The sequence below is a fragment of the Sceloporus undulatus genome, chromosome 2, assembly GCF_019175285.1.
Source record: "Sceloporus undulatus isolate JIND9_A2432 ecotype Alabama chromosome 2, SceUnd_v1.1, whole genome shotgun sequence".
NCBI classification, from domain to species: Eukaryota; Metazoa; Chordata; class Lepidosauria; order Squamata; family Phrynosomatidae; genus Sceloporus; species Sceloporus undulatus.
Genome location: NC_056523.1, coordinates 19,715,627 through 19,732,630, shown reverse-complemented (window position 1 = coordinate 19,732,630; position 17,004 = coordinate 19,715,627). Strand labels below are relative to the sequence as shown.

At 42.7% G+C, this 17,004-nt stretch overlaps 1 protein-coding gene across 1 annotated transcript; it reads right to left on the bottom strand.

Annotated features, from left to right (window-relative positions):
• Positions 1 to 551: 551 nt before the first annotated feature.
• On the bottom strand, positions 552 to 15,172 carry MRPS18B (mitochondrial ribosomal protein S18B). Its single transcript, XM_042447352.1, has 7 exons — positions 15,015 to 15,172; positions 10,281 to 10,431; positions 7,926 to 8,023; positions 7,328 to 7,396; positions 5,556 to 5,622; positions 1,813 to 1,872; positions 552 to 922 (listed from the first exon to the last, which is right to left on the bottom strand). The coding sequence occupies exons 1-7, from the start codon at positions 15,105 to 15,107 to the stop codon at positions 708 to 710; spliced, it is 753 nt and encodes a 250-aa protein (XP_042303286.1). The 5' UTR covers positions 15,108 to 15,172; the 3' UTR covers positions 552 to 707.
• Positions 15,173 to 17,004: the final 1,832 nt, after the last annotated feature.

The following is a 17,004-nucleotide window of genomic DNA, read 5'->3' as shown; positions in this document are numbered from 1 at the left end:
GATGGTTGCTTTCAACTGCACAGATTAATCAGCAAGCAGAGTACGAATGGAGGAGGGAATAGCAAAATTGCAGAGATTGTTTTTTTCTTGTTGTGTGCCTCGAAGTCATTTTTTACTTATGGTGACCCTAAAGAGAACCTATGATAGGGTTTACTTGACAAATTTGTTCAGAGGGGGTGTGACATTGCCATCCTCTGAGGCTGAGAGAGTATAACTTGTCCAATGTCACCCAGTGGGCTTTTATGCTGAAGCAAGGAATCAAACCCTGATGTCCAGAGTCATAATCCAGAGTTTAAACCACTAAACCACACCAGCTCTACACACAGACTGGATGCTTTACTATGGGCTACATATCATGTTTTGTATTAGAGTGAAAACTGGCAAAGGAAAGGGAATGGTTGAAGGTTTGTAGAAATGTGACAGACTGAAGACAGGCTGAATAAGCTGTTTAATGTAATAGAGAGCAGGACTTGGTGAATTTTAATAAGCACTGTCTGCATTGGTTCTGTGCTGTTCCCCACTTCCTACTCAGATAAGTTCTAACACCAGAGTCACTGAGAGGACCTTTCACTTTATTGACTCAGAAAACACAAGAGATGAGAAAACAGGGCAGCCACCATCACAGATGAATCTCCCTTCACAGGATTTTTAGGGGTGATTATATCCCCGAAGAAATGTTTAATTCTGTCCATTGTTACTTGATAGATTCAAGGAGGGCCGCTCTCCTCCTTCAGGTAGTCCTTGTAAATCCTCCTGATCCGTTTAATTTCCTTTTCTGGGGGCTGATGCCATTCATACCACTCATACCATGCAGCTTTGCTCTGAAGAGCTGGAGATGGTGCAGTCTTAGTGACAGCTGGATGTTGGTTGCTGAAATCGTCATATTGGAAACTCACAAAGGGGATGGAGAAGAATAAAAGGCCTAAGGGAGCAGGGAGGAGAGAAGACATGTTAGAAAGAAAACAGCCCTCCTAATATCTCAACAGAGAGACCACCACCCTTGCTTTTCCATCTCATACTACAATCTGGTGTATGGATGAGGCTGCATGTATAACACAGTTGTACAGAAAAGGGTAATCAAGGGCCCAAACAGACAGGCCAAAATAAAGCTGCTTCAGGTCACTTTGGAGGTATGCTGTTTAAATTATGCATGCGTCCTAAGAGGCTGGAAGCCATGACAAAGCCATGCTCCAGTCCTAAGGATTGGAGCACAGCTTTAGCGCAGGTTCTGGCCTCTTAAGATGCATGTGTCATTTAAACAGCATACCTCCATAGTGACCCGACACAGCTTTATTTTGACCTGTCTGTTCAGGCCCCAAGATGAGCAAGAAAAAACAGGTTACCTGAAATGATTATTAGTCATGATGGCTATGTATTATTTACAATACCATAGCATGCCACAATATCATGAGCATGTAAGTGCTACTGTTGTAGTCCCAGATGGCCTTATTTGCACAACACCACTGCCAAGCTGTACATATTCTAAAATGGAACAGCTTTGACTCTCTGGCTCAGGAAAATAAGCATTAGCTGAAAGGTTTCTCCAGTCCAGTCCTATAGCCAGCACCCCGCTAAACTTTATTATTTGCCACGATCCAGTTTGATAAGTTTCCTGTTTAAGCTACTGGGACTAGATTCTATCTCTCCCAGCATGTCATTCTGCAGCTGGCAAACACTGTATTACAGACAAGAAATGAGACTGAGAGATGCCAGTATTTGGTCTAACTAGCATGGCTCTTCTCGTGCTCTCATACACTTTAGAAGTTCCATCTAAGTCTGCTCTCACCAGAACTCCAACCTCCTTCTACTCACCATTCTCTCGAGCCTGTTGAATAGCTTTGGTCAGTAGCTTGTATTTCTTCATGCAAACACCTGCAATAGAAAGAAAGATATGTTTCAATGTGTTAAGAAGTCTGTTGTGTTACGTGAAAGCACTTGTACTCAATACTGGAATATGATGTTTTAAATTACGTGCTCCTGACAGAAAAATGTAATTTTCTCCTCATCACAGGACCATGTTTGAATACTGGGCAGTTTTTGCAGAAATCTCACTCATACTACCACACACTTTTTTCCTGTTCCTCTTAGTAACATAGTGGCCAGAAGCAGGGAGGAGAGGATGAAGTTTTGCATGTAGAGACCCCTCAATGTAATCCCTGGCTCAGTTTCCCCATATTGCAGGGGGCAGCTGAGAGGAGGATCGCTCTTGCTGCCTGTTTTTCAACAACTGATTCATGGTGTTGTTGTGATGTGCCTGGCCATGTTTGTGGGGTGATGGCAGGAAACGTGAGTCTAGGCTGAGAGGGCAGGAGTAATCCTTGAGTCTATTTAAGGATGGTGGTGGGGGTGAGGATTCTACTTGTAGAAATTTTTAGACACTTGAAATGCCCCTTTCTCATTTTTTTTTCTTCTTTAAATATTTTTACATTCATATTAAACAAGGATCAAAGAAGAGTCTGAGTTTTTTATCATGTACCTTAGGATTCTATAAGCCAGTAATAGCGAACCTATGGCATGCGTGCCAGAGGTGGCACTCAGAGCCCTCTCTGTGGGCACACATGTCGCCCTAGCACACAGTTTGCCAGAGTTTCTCACTAGAAAGCCAGAGGGACATGGCACTTTGCAATAAATAAGTGGTGTCCAGGTTGCAATTTGGGCACTCGGTCTGCTTTGGGAGGGCCTAATTAGAAATTGTCTTGTAATGTACTGTTGTTGGGTTTGTTAAAATCAGTGATCTTTGACATGTAAATAGAAAGGAAGAATGTACCTTTTTAGAATAAGAAATAAACTAATATGCTCCATTAGGTAAGCCCCAAGTGTTACATTTCGTAAGTGGGAAACAAGAAAGCCGCCTTATTTGGTTTGTTGATCTAACGCAGCACTCATTCTTCTGACTGGCAGCTGTTCAGGGTTCTATGCAAAGAAAGGTCATTCTTGCTACCTGATCCTTTCAACTGGATACACCAGGGACTACACTGAGGGCTCTCTACATGCAAAACGTGTTCTCTAATATTGAGATATCACCCTTTCCCCAGTCATGACACTGTTACACAGCATAACCACCCCCACAGACGTTTATTTGTGTGGCAAAAACTGTTCCAGCTTACAGAAAACTCTCAAGAGGCCAACAGAAAAATGAATAAACTAACACAAGAAGAACTCTGACAGATCAGATTAAAGCTCCACTTAGTTCAAAATCCTGTTTTTGAAAAAACCAACTAAACAATTCCAGGAAAACCATGAGCAATTCTAGCCCTCCCATGCTGTTGTTTCCAAAAGATTACTATTAACTGAAAATGAAAGTTTCACTGAGACATCCTAGAAAGTCCTGAGATGGAAGCACTCTTCAAGTTTTCTGAAACTGAACAGAATACACATGCTAGCCTGATCCAGCTCAACATGCTTTTCTCTTGCCTTCTGCATGCAAAGAGTGAATTTCTGATGTATTCTGTCCTATGTAACTTTCCACATAATTTCATATCCTGGTTTTCCATCGTTCCCAGCACATGGAAACACTCTACAGATAAAGGAGGTTCTCTACTATAGAAAGCTGGCCTCTGCACATAGAAGGTGATAGAAAAGGGAACAGAGGCAGCCGGGGTTAGTGTACTCTATTCAAGTATGCATGGAGAGGGTTTCACTATTGTTAGAAGCAGAAATAAGAAAGGTGTCAGTCAAAATCTCAGTGTATAATAAGCAGAACTTTCATTATAGTGGTCAGAACTTTTTTTGTTATATCATAGTTTTACTGGTAGCATGGTTTTAATTTAGATGATATTTTAATTGCTTTATTGTATTAATTGGTCAAAAGCCTTTGAAGACAATCTAAAATTAAAGGGTTTAAATCTGGACTCTTTACTCCTTTTGACGGAGCACGAGTGCTTCAAGACAATTAAGGATTGTTTTCTGAGTTGGGAACATAAGGAAATTTATTCTACCTCTCCCAGAGTATGCTCCCCTTTTGTATTTGGCATTCCCCCCTGTTGTGGTGAGATACCAAAATATTTTCAATCGTTGTCCCTTCAGGCTGCGAGGAAAGCCTTCCTTTTTGCAAGGCTGAACATCCATCCGTCATGTGTTACTAAGGGGAGATATATGAAAATTCCATTTGTTAATCGTCTTTGTATATGTGAGGCAGTTCCAGATACCCTCCAACATATTGTTTTTCTTTGCCCATTATATCAAAAACCGAGAAAGAATTTGATAAAGAAACTAATGGAAATGAACTATTGTGTAATGGATATAACTTTAGTGCATTTATTGGAGGATTGCAATGAGCAGATTACACGAGTGATGGCAAATTTTCTAATGGAGGCAACAAAAATCTGGTATAAATTGAACAACTGTAGTCCATAGAATTACATGTTACACGGACGGAATTTTAAAGTATTTATGTTAATGATTTTAGTTTAAAATTTTAACTTGTATGATGTTTTTTTTATTTGAGATGCCTAATAAAGGTTATGGTATGGTATGGTATTATGCTTTTAGATTTTGTTTGTGAACTGCCTTGAGTCCCTTCGGGGAGAAAGGCGGGGCAGAAATCAAATAAACAAACAAATAAATAAAATATTCAGGTGGGTTGACTGCCTGGCTACTACTTGTTTATAGTAGACGTGCTTTTAATTTAATAATTTTGACTTTAATTTGAATCAAATATAAATAAAGAGCAAATAAAAATAAATTATGGCTTGGATGAATAAATTATTTTCTTTCCTGAATCTACTTCTAATCATTTTCAAAGAGTGTTCCCAATATGGGAAAGAAATGGAAAAGACTTCTGCGTGTTTCTCCTATAAAATCTGTAATTGTTACACAACTATTTCATGCCTCCCCCTCTTCACATGCCAATGGTTCTATAACAGCTCTGCAAATTCTGTAAAGAGGTGCAGCTTAAGAAGTGTGTTGGTCTGTCCATAAGACTACTAGCATTTCCCAATCTCGACTTACATAACCTCATCCGCTTGGGTTCCAAGTGATTAAGCGGAATATACATAAATAATAATAATAATAATAATTATTATTATTATTATTATTATTATTATTATTTCACCAGTCTGGCTGAGGATGAAAGGAAATATTGTTCAACATCATCAAGGCTAGGAAACAATGTACAACCAGCTCTTTCTATCCTCAGACTTGCAACCCATGGATTGGAGCATGCATGGATGGCCCGCCTTTTCTACTCAATGGTGGTGCATGCATGTGGCCATGTTGTGGCTGTGGGCATGTCAAACCACCATTGAGAAGAGCAGGACTTGAAGTCCCGTGATATTTGGCATCCACCTGTGGGGGTCCAGAGCGGAACCCCCACAAGTACAAAGAGCCGGCTGTAGACTTTGAAGCACCCAACACAAGGCAAACAGTCCTCCCTCTGTGGAAGGTTCCAAAGTCCGGATTTGGGGAGGACTATGCCATCTTGCTAATAATATGACCACGGTTAGTGGAACAAAACAGATATAGAATTATCTATTTTCCTTGCAAATTCAGAAACCTCAAAAGAAAGATGACATAAGGGTAGTGAGTTAAACAGGGGAAGGCAGTAGGAAACTTACCTGTGTGTGTTGGGTGATAGATGACACCTGAATAGGGACAGATAAACTGTTCCAGGAGCTTCACATTCTGTGAGAGGAAAGGGAAGATTAGATTTTACATATCTCAAAGCAGAGGAGAATTCATGCAACACTCAACCTATTTCTGAGTATCCTGTCTTATGCCATCAGGAGCCCAAGAAATGACATCATGGGACTAAGACTTTTGTGCAATGGCCAGAAATCATGGAATATCCTCCCTAGAGAAATTTACCCAGTTCCTTCCTACTAGCATTTAAATGCATTCCAGAAGAAGGCTACTTTCCTTCTTCTCATTATCCTTCCTGAGTTTTGATGCAGCATTCTCAAAATTCAGTTCACTTTCACATTGTTGTTGTTGTCAAATAAATCAAATAGATGTTATTGTTGTTATTAGTTAACCATTTCTTCTAGTTGAAAGATGGATTACCAGATATACTCGGCTATAAATCTAAAAATTTATGCCCAAAAATTGACCTCAAAATTCCAGGTCGTCTTATTTATGGGTCACTATGGTAATGTGATAACAGCTCTTTCAGATTTCCCCATGAAGTGGGGAGAGGGGTTTATTTCTCTCTGGAGCCAAGCAGTAAGAGTCCTGGATGACACATTGATACTGAAATTTGTTTAAGAGTCTCTCTCTCACACGCATATCTGGCTGAAACGAAAGCTGAAACGATGAAGCAAAAAAGCATCATTGAGTGTCTTTCTTGCCATACGCACACATACACACAGAAGGAGCCTCCAAGTTTTACCCTCAACCTATCCACGAAAAATCTAATTTTGGCCCCCAAACCTGACCTTGACTTAAACATGAGGTCAATTTATAGTTAAGAATAAAGTAGAGTCCCGACTATCCGACATAAACGGGCTGACTGATCATCGGATAACCGAAAATGTCAGATAATCTGGAGGGGTCAAGACATTGTTCTCAATTTTTTTTTTTGTATGTGTGCCGCCATTGGAAACAGAAGTCCCTCGCCACCCCTCCCCTCTCCTCCCCCTTCTTCCTTCTATCCCTCCCTCCTTCTCTGCTTTCCTCCTGAGTCCAGCTTCCTCCATGGTGGCTTCTGCCCCGGCTTGGCTGCAGGGGGGGGGGGGGGAGTCTGCCAGGGCTGGGAGAGGGCCGAGGTTCCAAGCTGCAGAGGAGAGGACTGGATGCTCAGCCCAGTCCTCTCCTTCGCGGCTTGGATTTCCTCAGCTTGAAGGGAGTTCACAGACTCCCTGCAGGCTGAAAAAATCCAAGCCGCCGAGGAGAGGCCTGGGCCGAGCACCCAGACCTCTCCTCCATGCAGCCCACACCTCTCCTCGGTGAGGCTTGGATTTCCTCAGCCCGAAGGGACTGAAGGAATCCAAGTCGCGTGGAAAAAAGGCGTGGGCCACACGGAGGAGAGGTCTGGGTGCTCAGTCCAGGCCTCTTTTCGGCGGCTTGGATTCCTTAAGCCCACAGGGAGCCTGTGGACTCCCTCCAGGCTGAAGAAATCCAAGCCACGTGGAGGAGAGCTCTGGGCACTCGGCCCAGGCCTCTTCTCAGAAGCTTGGTTTTCCTCAGCCCAAAGGGAGTCCGCGGACTCCCTTCAGGCTGAGGAAAACTATGCCATTATCCGACATCTCATGCTTCTTCGTGAGTGAACACGAAGAACCATGAGACGTCGAATAATCTGGAATGTCAGATAACCGAAGGACAGATAATCGAGTCTCTACTGTATACGGTATGTATTTCAATACCTAAATGAGAAAAAACTTGTTCTTCTTACCCGATAATCCAGAAAAAGGTTTTGGTCTCTACAGATGGGGCAGGGGTTCCCACATACATGTGTCCCTCTCTACAGAAGAAAAGTGTTGTTGAATATCAGTTAGTCACCCCAACATCATAAAACGTACTGCAAATATATTAAAAGGAAGGAGTTGCAGTTCTTTATATAAACAAATAAACAATGTCATCCCTTGCATAAATATTCCATTAGTTTCATTTCCATCAGGCCCAGTCAAAACATGGATGCCTCCCCCTACCATTTCAAGCAAACTTAAAATGTGACAGGCAACAAAAAGATACCCAGTCTGACCCAAGATGCAGGGCCCATCAAATACTAACATTACTTTCTAGGACCTCAATTGCTTCATCAAGTGTAAAATACAGGAGAACATTTAATATTCTCTCAATTGCCCATCCCAACTATACTGTGACTCATTTCCACATTTCTGAACCAATCTGAGGATAGCGTGTTACTTTAAGTGTGACTTAAATCAACAATAAAACAAAACAATCACTATACTATCTTGACTTCTTGGGATGAAGCACACTAAAGAAAATCTCAACACTCTTTTCAGAATCCTACAACTTCTGGCACTCACAATGCAAGTCTTCCGTGTCTTCTGCGGTGGAATTGGACCCTTGTGATTACGCCTGTAGCCAAACCAGACAGGTTTGCTGCCATATCGTTCTATGTATTCTAAATGGGAAAGAGAGAAAGTGCAGAGCCAGTCATTCAGAGTAGTATTTTACCAATGATCTCCAAAACACATCAAAAGGTTTTATTACCCTAAACTCAACTATTCTCTGAAAACTAAGCATCCACTTCACACAAACATGCTAGATTTTGTACATCACAGGAGATGTGTCACTCCTTCAAAGTAATTTGACAGAAGCAAGGCTTAGTCCTACTTACACATCCTTGGAAAGAAGGCAGACTGATCCCAGTGGGATTTACTCTTCAGTAAGTATGTGGCCTAAATACCCTATAAGGCACCAGAATCTGTCTGATCTTGGAAGCTAAGCAGGGTCAGCTCTGGTTTGTACTTGGATGGGAAACCCACTAACAAATACCAAGTGCATTAGTCTTTATTTCATAGGAAGGAACTGGCAAAACAACCTCTGAGTATTATTCCTTGCCTAAGAGAAGGAGTCCAAACAGGGGACTTAAAGGCACGCACACATGCGTGCACACACACACACTTCCTTTACTTAAGAGGAATGAACCGAGAGGAGTGGGTAGCCCTGATACTAGGACGTCCATGCTTCACTGGCTTGTATGTGATGGAAAACTGCACTATTAGTTTATCAGTTGTGGGCAGAAGGCTCAGAATTTATTGTTAGATTTCTGGGTGGTTTGTGGTCAATCACCAAGGGAACTTATAACTGTTTTACAAGAGAAAGAAGAAATGACTTCTCACCCAATTTAGGTTATTGGAATGTAGACAGCTCAGGGTAACCCAGTACAGGTGTTTGTGAGAAAGTACTGAGTTCAGAAGAATTTTATCTATGAAAATAAAACCGTGTCTGAAATGAATGTGCTTTAATCCTAACCTGGGGTTCATTCCTTTTTTTAAAAAACTGACAGCTAGATTTAGCAAGTCTGTAAATCTGCTCATCCTTGGTTTACTCAAAGAAAAAGGGGAAAAGTAACTTATATTGGGCTAGGTCACTTTTGACATTCATTTTAAACAAAGCAGGCTTGCTGTCTCCAAAACTAGAATTATTTCTTGCGTCTCAAATTCATTGTCTTTTAGTGCAATCCTGTTCTTGATTATTTAGATGTAAGCCTCTCTATGAATGATAAGATTTGCTCCCACTTAAACATGGACAGGATTACAGGCTTTGTCTTTAAAGCTTTCCAAGTGTTTTACCTCCGCCTCTTAATTCTTATCACTTCCTGCTGGTAACCTTCCTATCTTCATCCCAGTCGCATGACTGTTTCCTTCTTCCTTGCTGTTCCCTTTGCCTTGAACTCTCAACATAGTGCATATTTCCAGTCAATTGATCATGAAAATCTATAGCCATTAAAAATTATGATTTAGCTGTTCAATTCTGTTTCCTGCATGAACATGGTAAGACCATTTGTTCACGTCTATCCCATGTTGTCCTTGCCTAACCCTTTCTCTTTTCCACCCCCACCGTTATCTCCTTCACTGTTTAAATTTAGACAGTAAGCTCTCCAGAGGGCAGGGATTCATCCCTCACATACTCTCTTTTACATGGTTGTGATTCTGTGAGGCCTCATGTAAATGAGCCTCTCTCAACCAAGCTGCTGTGTTGGACCGCAACTCGTTACATCACCTAGCATGAAATCTGTTGTTCAGCATCTTTGGAGGTAACCAGACTGAGGAAATCTGGGGCACACTGACAACACAATAAATATACGATACAGAACTGCATATGAGAAGGGAACTGCAAGGTATATGTTGCAGTGCAGCCCACTACTCAAGCAAGTGCTTTTTCTATTTTCTCAAGGTAAAGGTATGAAATATAAATTCTCAAAAGCAAAAGTTGATTTTGCAATGTTATATAAGGCCACCATTTTCTATGCCATTGTTTTAATGAGACTTGAGCATCCACGGATTTTGGTATCCATGGGGGTCCTGGAACCAAACCCCAGCGGATAACAAGAGCCCACTGTCTTACCCATCCTATCTAGTCTTATCCATGTAAAAACATCCTTAGTACAAGTATGGATAGGCTCTTGTAGCACCTTTGGGACCAACTGTTGAAAGAAGTTGTAGCATAAGATTTTGTAGAGCCGGTCTACTTCCTCAGATCAAATTTCTCTGTACTGTTCATGTCCTGTTCTACTAGCTGCCCGCAGTTGTGTGTAGGCAGAAGAGAGGGATTAAAGTGTCTGAATTACATAAACAAAAACACACAAGGCACACTTTTCTCACTCCTTCACAAACACACACCATTCACTGCTATATTTTATGTCCCCCAGATACCTTCACTCTCCAGGTACTCCCATGGCTTGTCTTTAAAACGTGATTCTGTGTCAAAAGCAATGGGCTCTGTGGATCCATCTTGGCTGACCTCTGTGCTGTAAAGGTGGAAAGGCAATTGTTTGGATAGCAGGGGGGATGAGCTGGGTATTTTCTAAGGGAAGACAAAGCAAAACAAGGCAAGCATTAAAGCCAGGTATCAGCATGACCAGTACTGACATAGTATAGAAATACCAGAGCTCTAGTAAATGAGAGCAAATTTGAAAAAACACTTAAGGACATGTTTTATGTTGGAGAGCCAACAGCTTCCTCTGACTTTTCAATATAAAGTTTGGTTTTATTAACTGCCTTCGAATAATATCTGACTCATACTGAGCCTGTGGATGACACCCCTCCAAGCCCCCCTATCCTCCACTGCTTTGCTCGAGTCTTGTAAGTTCATGACGATGAACTCCCTGATTGAGTCTAGCCATCTGGCATGCAATCTCTCTTTCTACTGTCTTCCGCTTTTCTTAGCATTATTGTCTTTTCTAATGAGTCACGCTTTCCCATGATGCACCCAAAATACGAGAGCCTTAATCTGATCATCTTGGCTTCCAGGGAAATCTCTGGCTTTATCTGTTCAAGAACCCACGTGTTTGTCTTTTTGGCTGTCCATGGTATCCTCAGCGCTCTTCCTCAGCATCATATCGCAAAAGAATTAATTTTCCTGTTGTCTGTTTTCCTCACTGTCCAGCTCTCTCTGCTTAGGGAGTGCTTGTACACTGATAAGAGGTATAGAAATATACTTGTTATTGCTCTCATCTGTACGTGGTGACAGGGAATACAATGGACTGGACGGTTCTAACTTTAGTGTTCAATTGTGTATCTTTGCACTTTAGGATCTTGTCTAGTTGTTTAATAGCTGCCCTTCCCATTCCTAATCTTCTGATTTCTTGACTACATTCTCCATTCTGGTCAATGTTTGAACCAAGGTATGGGGATTCTTTAACTGTTTCAATTTCCTCATAGTCAAGTTTGAATTTACTGTATATAGTTCCTCTGTCATCATTATTTTTGTTTTATTTATGTCCGGAATTAAACTTGTCTTTGCACATTCTTTTTTCTACCTTCCTTAGTAATTGTTCCAAGTCTATTTCCCTCTTAGATCGTTGATGTTACTTTCTCCTATCTGCACTCCTACTTCTGAGTCTAAACCTGCTCTTATGATATTCTCTGCATACAAGTTGAACAAACGCAGTGATTGAATGCAGCCTTGCCTGACCCCTTTGCCAACTGGGAACCACTCTGGTTGTCTGAATTCTGTTCTAACAGTAGCTCTTGTCCTAAGTATAGATTCCTCATCAGGACTAGCAAATGTGTTGGCACCCCCATGTCTTTATCTGTCGTCCATAGTTATTCATGATCTATGCAGTCAAATACTTTGCTATACACTTGTCCCTCTACATCCACTGGGATTAGGGACACAGGATCCTCGTGAATGTGGAAAAACTGCAAGTAACAAAAACACTATGTTTTTACCTGAGAGAACACCTCTCTAGGAATCTCTAGGTCCTCAAGTGCAACTCTGTGGTCAATATCTGCCAGACATTGACCACAGAATTGAACTGGAGGAGCTACAAATGCCTAGTAGAATGTTCTCTCTAGGAATCCCTGGTTCTTCCATGCGATTTCTGGTTAAAGTTGACCACACTGTTGTGCTGGAGGACCTAGATATTCCTAGAAAGAACATATTAATAAAATCAGTGAATAATTAAATCTGCAAAAGTCAAAGCCGCAAATGTGGAGAAACGAGTGTAGTCTATAAAGCATATGCTGATTTTCTTCTGGAATTCCTTAGTCTTTGTATATACAGTATACAAAGACAATAAAATCATTCCAATTTATTCTCAAAACTAGCAATTTTTTTTTTAAAAAAATAACATTTTGAGTTTACCTGCTTTACTAACAGCCAACTACAAATACAGTTTTGCCATCTCGTAGTGGTCAGTAAAGCAGTGGAGGTGACTTTGTCTTGCACTCTCTCCCTCCGTCTTATTTCAGCATTAATTGTGTTAAATCTGACCTGACACTAACTAACCATGGCTGGCTTTCAATGAAGTGCTTAGGCATCTTTGCAATACTTGATCAGTTTTGCTGCACTTACCACTGTATGGTAACACAAGGAACAGAAAAGGAAGAACCTAATAATAACCCTCCTGACTGCCATGGTCTTAACAAAATAAACTTATGTACATTTATATTATTATATTTATTTATATCCCACCCTTCTCAGGACTGGGAGTCAGGGTGGCTTAAAACATTTAAAAAAAAACACCATACAGGTAAAAACATACAAAAATAGTACATTAAAATAAGATGAAATTACTACAATAATTAAAACAAATTCAATACTAAAATATCAAATACAGTGGGCCCTTGCCTTATACAGGGGATCCGTTCCGGACCCCCCGCACGTAAGGCGAATTCTGCCTGTGCTCAAGCCCCATTCATTTGAATGGGGCTTGTGTGTGGTGGCGTGGGAGTGTGCAGGGCGCCATGGGCATGCGCCTCATTAATTTGAATGGGATGCGCTGACCTGCGCGCTCCTCGTGGCTTGAGCGCATACGGTCAAGTCCGTGTAAAGTGCACCCGCGTATAACGTGGGCGCGCTGTAATTTAAAAAAATAAAAATGCTTAAAACACATTAAAACAATATAATACCCAGGCCATTCTTTAAAAGCATTCTGTTTTGAATGCCTGTCTTAAGAGGAAGGTTTTTGCCTGTCAGTGGAAGGCCATCAAAGAAGGGGGCAAATTCTAGAGTCTAGGGGCAGTCACGGAAAAGGCCCTCTCTCTTGTCCCCACCAACCATGCTTGTGATGGTAGTGGGATGGAGAGAAGGACTTCCGCTGCAAATCTCAGAGCCCAGGCCGGCTCATATAGGGAGATACAATGTAAGAAATAGCTTGGACCTGAGCCATATAGGGCTTTATGGGACACCGCCAGCACTGGGAAACAGACTAGCAGCCAGTGGAGCTGTTTCAACAGGGGAGTTGGGTGCTCGCTATAACCTGCCCATGTTAGCAGCCTGGCTGTAGCTTTTTGGACCAGCTGAAGTTTCTGAACACTCTTCAAAGGCAGCCCATGTAGAGGGCATTACAGTAGTCCAAACGTGATGTGACCAAGGCATGTACCACTGAGGCAAGACCTGGCATCTCAAGGAATGGATGCAGTTGGCACACAAGTTTTAAATGTGCGAAAGACTCCTGGTCACAGCAGAGACCTGGGCCTCCAGGTTTAGAGATGAGTCCAGGAGTACCCCCAAACTGTGAACCTGAGTTTTCAGTGGAAGTGTGACCCCATCTAACACAGGCTGGATCTCTATTCCCTGATCTGCCTTCTGACTGACCAAGGGCACCTGTCTTATCTGGATTAAGTTTCAACTTGTTTGCCGTCATCCAGTCTATTACTGATTACAACCACTGGTTTAGGACCAGGACAGCCTCCTTGGATTGAGGTGGAAAGGAGTAGTAGAGCTGAGTGTCATCTGCATATTGATGACACCGCACCCCAAAACTCTGGACTCCCTCTCCCAGCAGCTTCATGTACATGTTAAATTGCATAGGGACAACACAGAACCCTGCGGGACTCCACAGGTCAATGGCCAGGCGGTCGAGCAGGAGTCTCCCAGCGCCACCTTCTAAGTTTGCCTCTCCAGGAAGGAATAGAGCCACTGTAAAACAGTACCAAGTCCCATCCCAGAGAGGTGGTCCAGAAGGATACCATGGTCAAAAGGTTATGCATCTAAGGAAGTAGACTGAAGTCTATAAAAGTTCATACTGCCAATTTCTTTCTTTCAGATCGGGCCGAAACAGACCAGCAAAAAACGGCGGCTTCGGCTGTGGGGTACCGAAGCCACCCCCAAGCTGGCGTCATGCCGCCCACTAACCACACGGTAGGCGGCATCATGGCGTTTACACCCGCCACAGAAACACGACAAAGCTGCCGCTGTGATGGAAAAGGCACCTTTTCCCAGCCCAAAAAGGAACGGCATTTTGCCACTTCATTTTGGGCCGGAAAAACACTGGATCAGGGCCGCAGCATGCAGTTGCTGTGGCCCTGATCCAGTGCTCAAAGGGGCAGCGTAGAGTGCTTAGTCTCAAAGTTCCTACAAGATCTCTCTACGTACTGATGCTACAGACTAACATGGCTATATAATTGAATTTTACATATGTCTGAAGAAGCATTTCTGCTCCAATTTCCTTCACTACCACTCAGCCCAGAAGTAGCTGGTATGAACTGGAGCCCAAGGCAATCTGAAGCAGCACAGATTCTCCCGCCCAGTGAACAGGAGGAGAAGACATTGACAAACTGCCATCCTCTCTCTGCCACTGCATGACCCTGACTCTTTCTCCACCAGCCAGAGAAGCCAAATGAACTGTGAGCAGGAACATCCAGGGGCAGTCATGTTGGCCATATAGCAAACCCAATAACATCCAAACAATGATACCTTTAACAGGACAACCAGAATGCACAATATACATGTTGCAAGCTTTCGAAGCTACACTGGCTTCTTCATCAGGCAAAGATGTTAAAAATCATACAGGAAGGGAAAACACTGAAGATTTCAATCCTAAATCTGTATTTTGCTTAAAGCGGTGCCAAACCGGGTTATTTCTCCAGTGTGGATGCAACCACAGTATTTCTGAACCCTCCCTCGGCGGTAACTTGGATAAAGCAGGACCATTTCCTCACCTGGAGCCAGAAGGGCTTCTTATGAGCCGCGCAGAGAGCCAAACGGCCCGCAGCAGCCCCAATTAGCAGCGCTGAAGCCCTGGCGGCCGCCATTTTAGGAGGCAGACCGCTCTGCGCATGCGCCTCAGTCCTCCTGGCGCCTGAAGGTCACCTTGAAAAGTTTCTAGGCCTCCCTTTGAGAAGCCATTGTAGTTGTATCTAGTGTGGAGCTCTTGTTGTTGTAGCTCCTTTGAGAGACTCACTCACTGGAAGAAGTTGGCAGCGGGGGCTTTCCTAGACTTAAGCCTACCTCCTCCCCCAAACGCATCTGAGGAAGTAGGCTTAAGGCTGTGAATGCCCCCCCCCCCCAAGCTGTGCTCTCTTTATATAGGTTTATAACTGAAGCTTTTGTAGTTTAGTGTGAATAAAACTCAGTGTAGGTTTCTAACTGAAGTTCTTGTAGTTAATGTGAATAAAAGCTAACAGGAATGAAATTCTTGTAGCTAATGTGAATAAAATGGTAGAATTCAAAGATATAGCCGCGTTAGTCTGTAGAACCAGTATATAGAGCAGTGGTCACCAAACTGTGCCCTTTAAGGGATTTTGGACTTCATCTCCCAGAATCCCAGACTATTGGCCAACATGGCTGAGGCTGCTGGGAGCTGAAGTCCAAATTCTCTTAAAGAGCACAGTTTGGGGACCTCTGGGAGAGCTACAAAATCTTTCTACATACTGATTCTCTACAGCAGTGCCGTTTAAAAGATTTTGGATTTCAGCTCCCAGAAGCCTCAGCCATATTGGCCAATCCTCTGGGATTCTGGGAGATGAAGTCCAAGCTCACTTGAAGAGCACAGTTTGGGGGCCATGGTTCTACAGACTAACACAGCTGTATCTTTGAATTCTACCATTTTATTTACAGTATTCACATTAACTGTAAGCACTTCATTCACATTAGCTTTTATTCACATTAATTACAAGAACTTCAGTTATAAATCTAAACTGAGTTTTATTCATATTAACTACAAGAACCTATACCAAAAAACAAACATTGGGTTATTGATCCAAAACACACTGCAGAAATAATCCAGTTTGAGACCGTTTTAACTGCCCTGACTCAATACTGTGGAATTCTGGGAAGTGTAGTTTATTGCAGCCCCAGATTTATAGTGCTGTGAGCTATTTAGCCTTCTTTGTCAGGGAGCTCCAGGGACACAACAAACTACAAATTCCAGGATTCCATAGGATGTTGCTGTGGCAGTTAAACCGGTGTCAGGCTCGGTTAATTCTGCAGTGTGGATGCAGCCAAGTCTAGCAAAGCTTATGATACTACTTCCTTCCCTCAGTCTCAAAGGTGCTACAAAATGGATACTGATATTCCAGACTAACACAACTATGGTCCAAAACACACTGCAGAAATAATCGAGTTTGAGACTGCTTTGACTGCCTTGGTTCAGTGCTAGGGAATCCTGGGAACTATGGTTTACTGTGGCTCCAGAGCTCTTGACAGAGAAGCCTCAATGTCTCACAAAACTAGTTTCCCTACAATTGAGCCAGGGCAATTAAAGCAGTTTCAAATTGGATTATCTCCACAGTGTGTTTTGGACCATTATTTGTGGAAGTGGACTTTCATCTAGAAAAGTTCATGCTACCAACTTCAGTCAATGAGTGTCAAAGGTGCTACAAAACCCTTTTGCGTGGGTTTATTTATAAATACATATTTGAGTTCGGTGTAAGTTTTTTTGCGCGTGTTGTGTTTGCGTGCTTTGTGTACATAAATGTGCTTTGCGCAGGCGCAGAAGGGTCCTAACAACTGCGCCACAAACGTCTCCACTTCTGCGCATGTGCAGAACGACGACCATTGTGCAACTTCGGACTTCCCCCTCCCCCACTCACCAGCCGGCCACCGCCCTACTCGGCGCATGCTCAGTTACGACTTCTCCTTCCTCGCTAAGACACAAGGGCGGGAGCCCGCTTCCGCGCGCGTGCACGTTGCCCCAACGTCCCCGCCCTC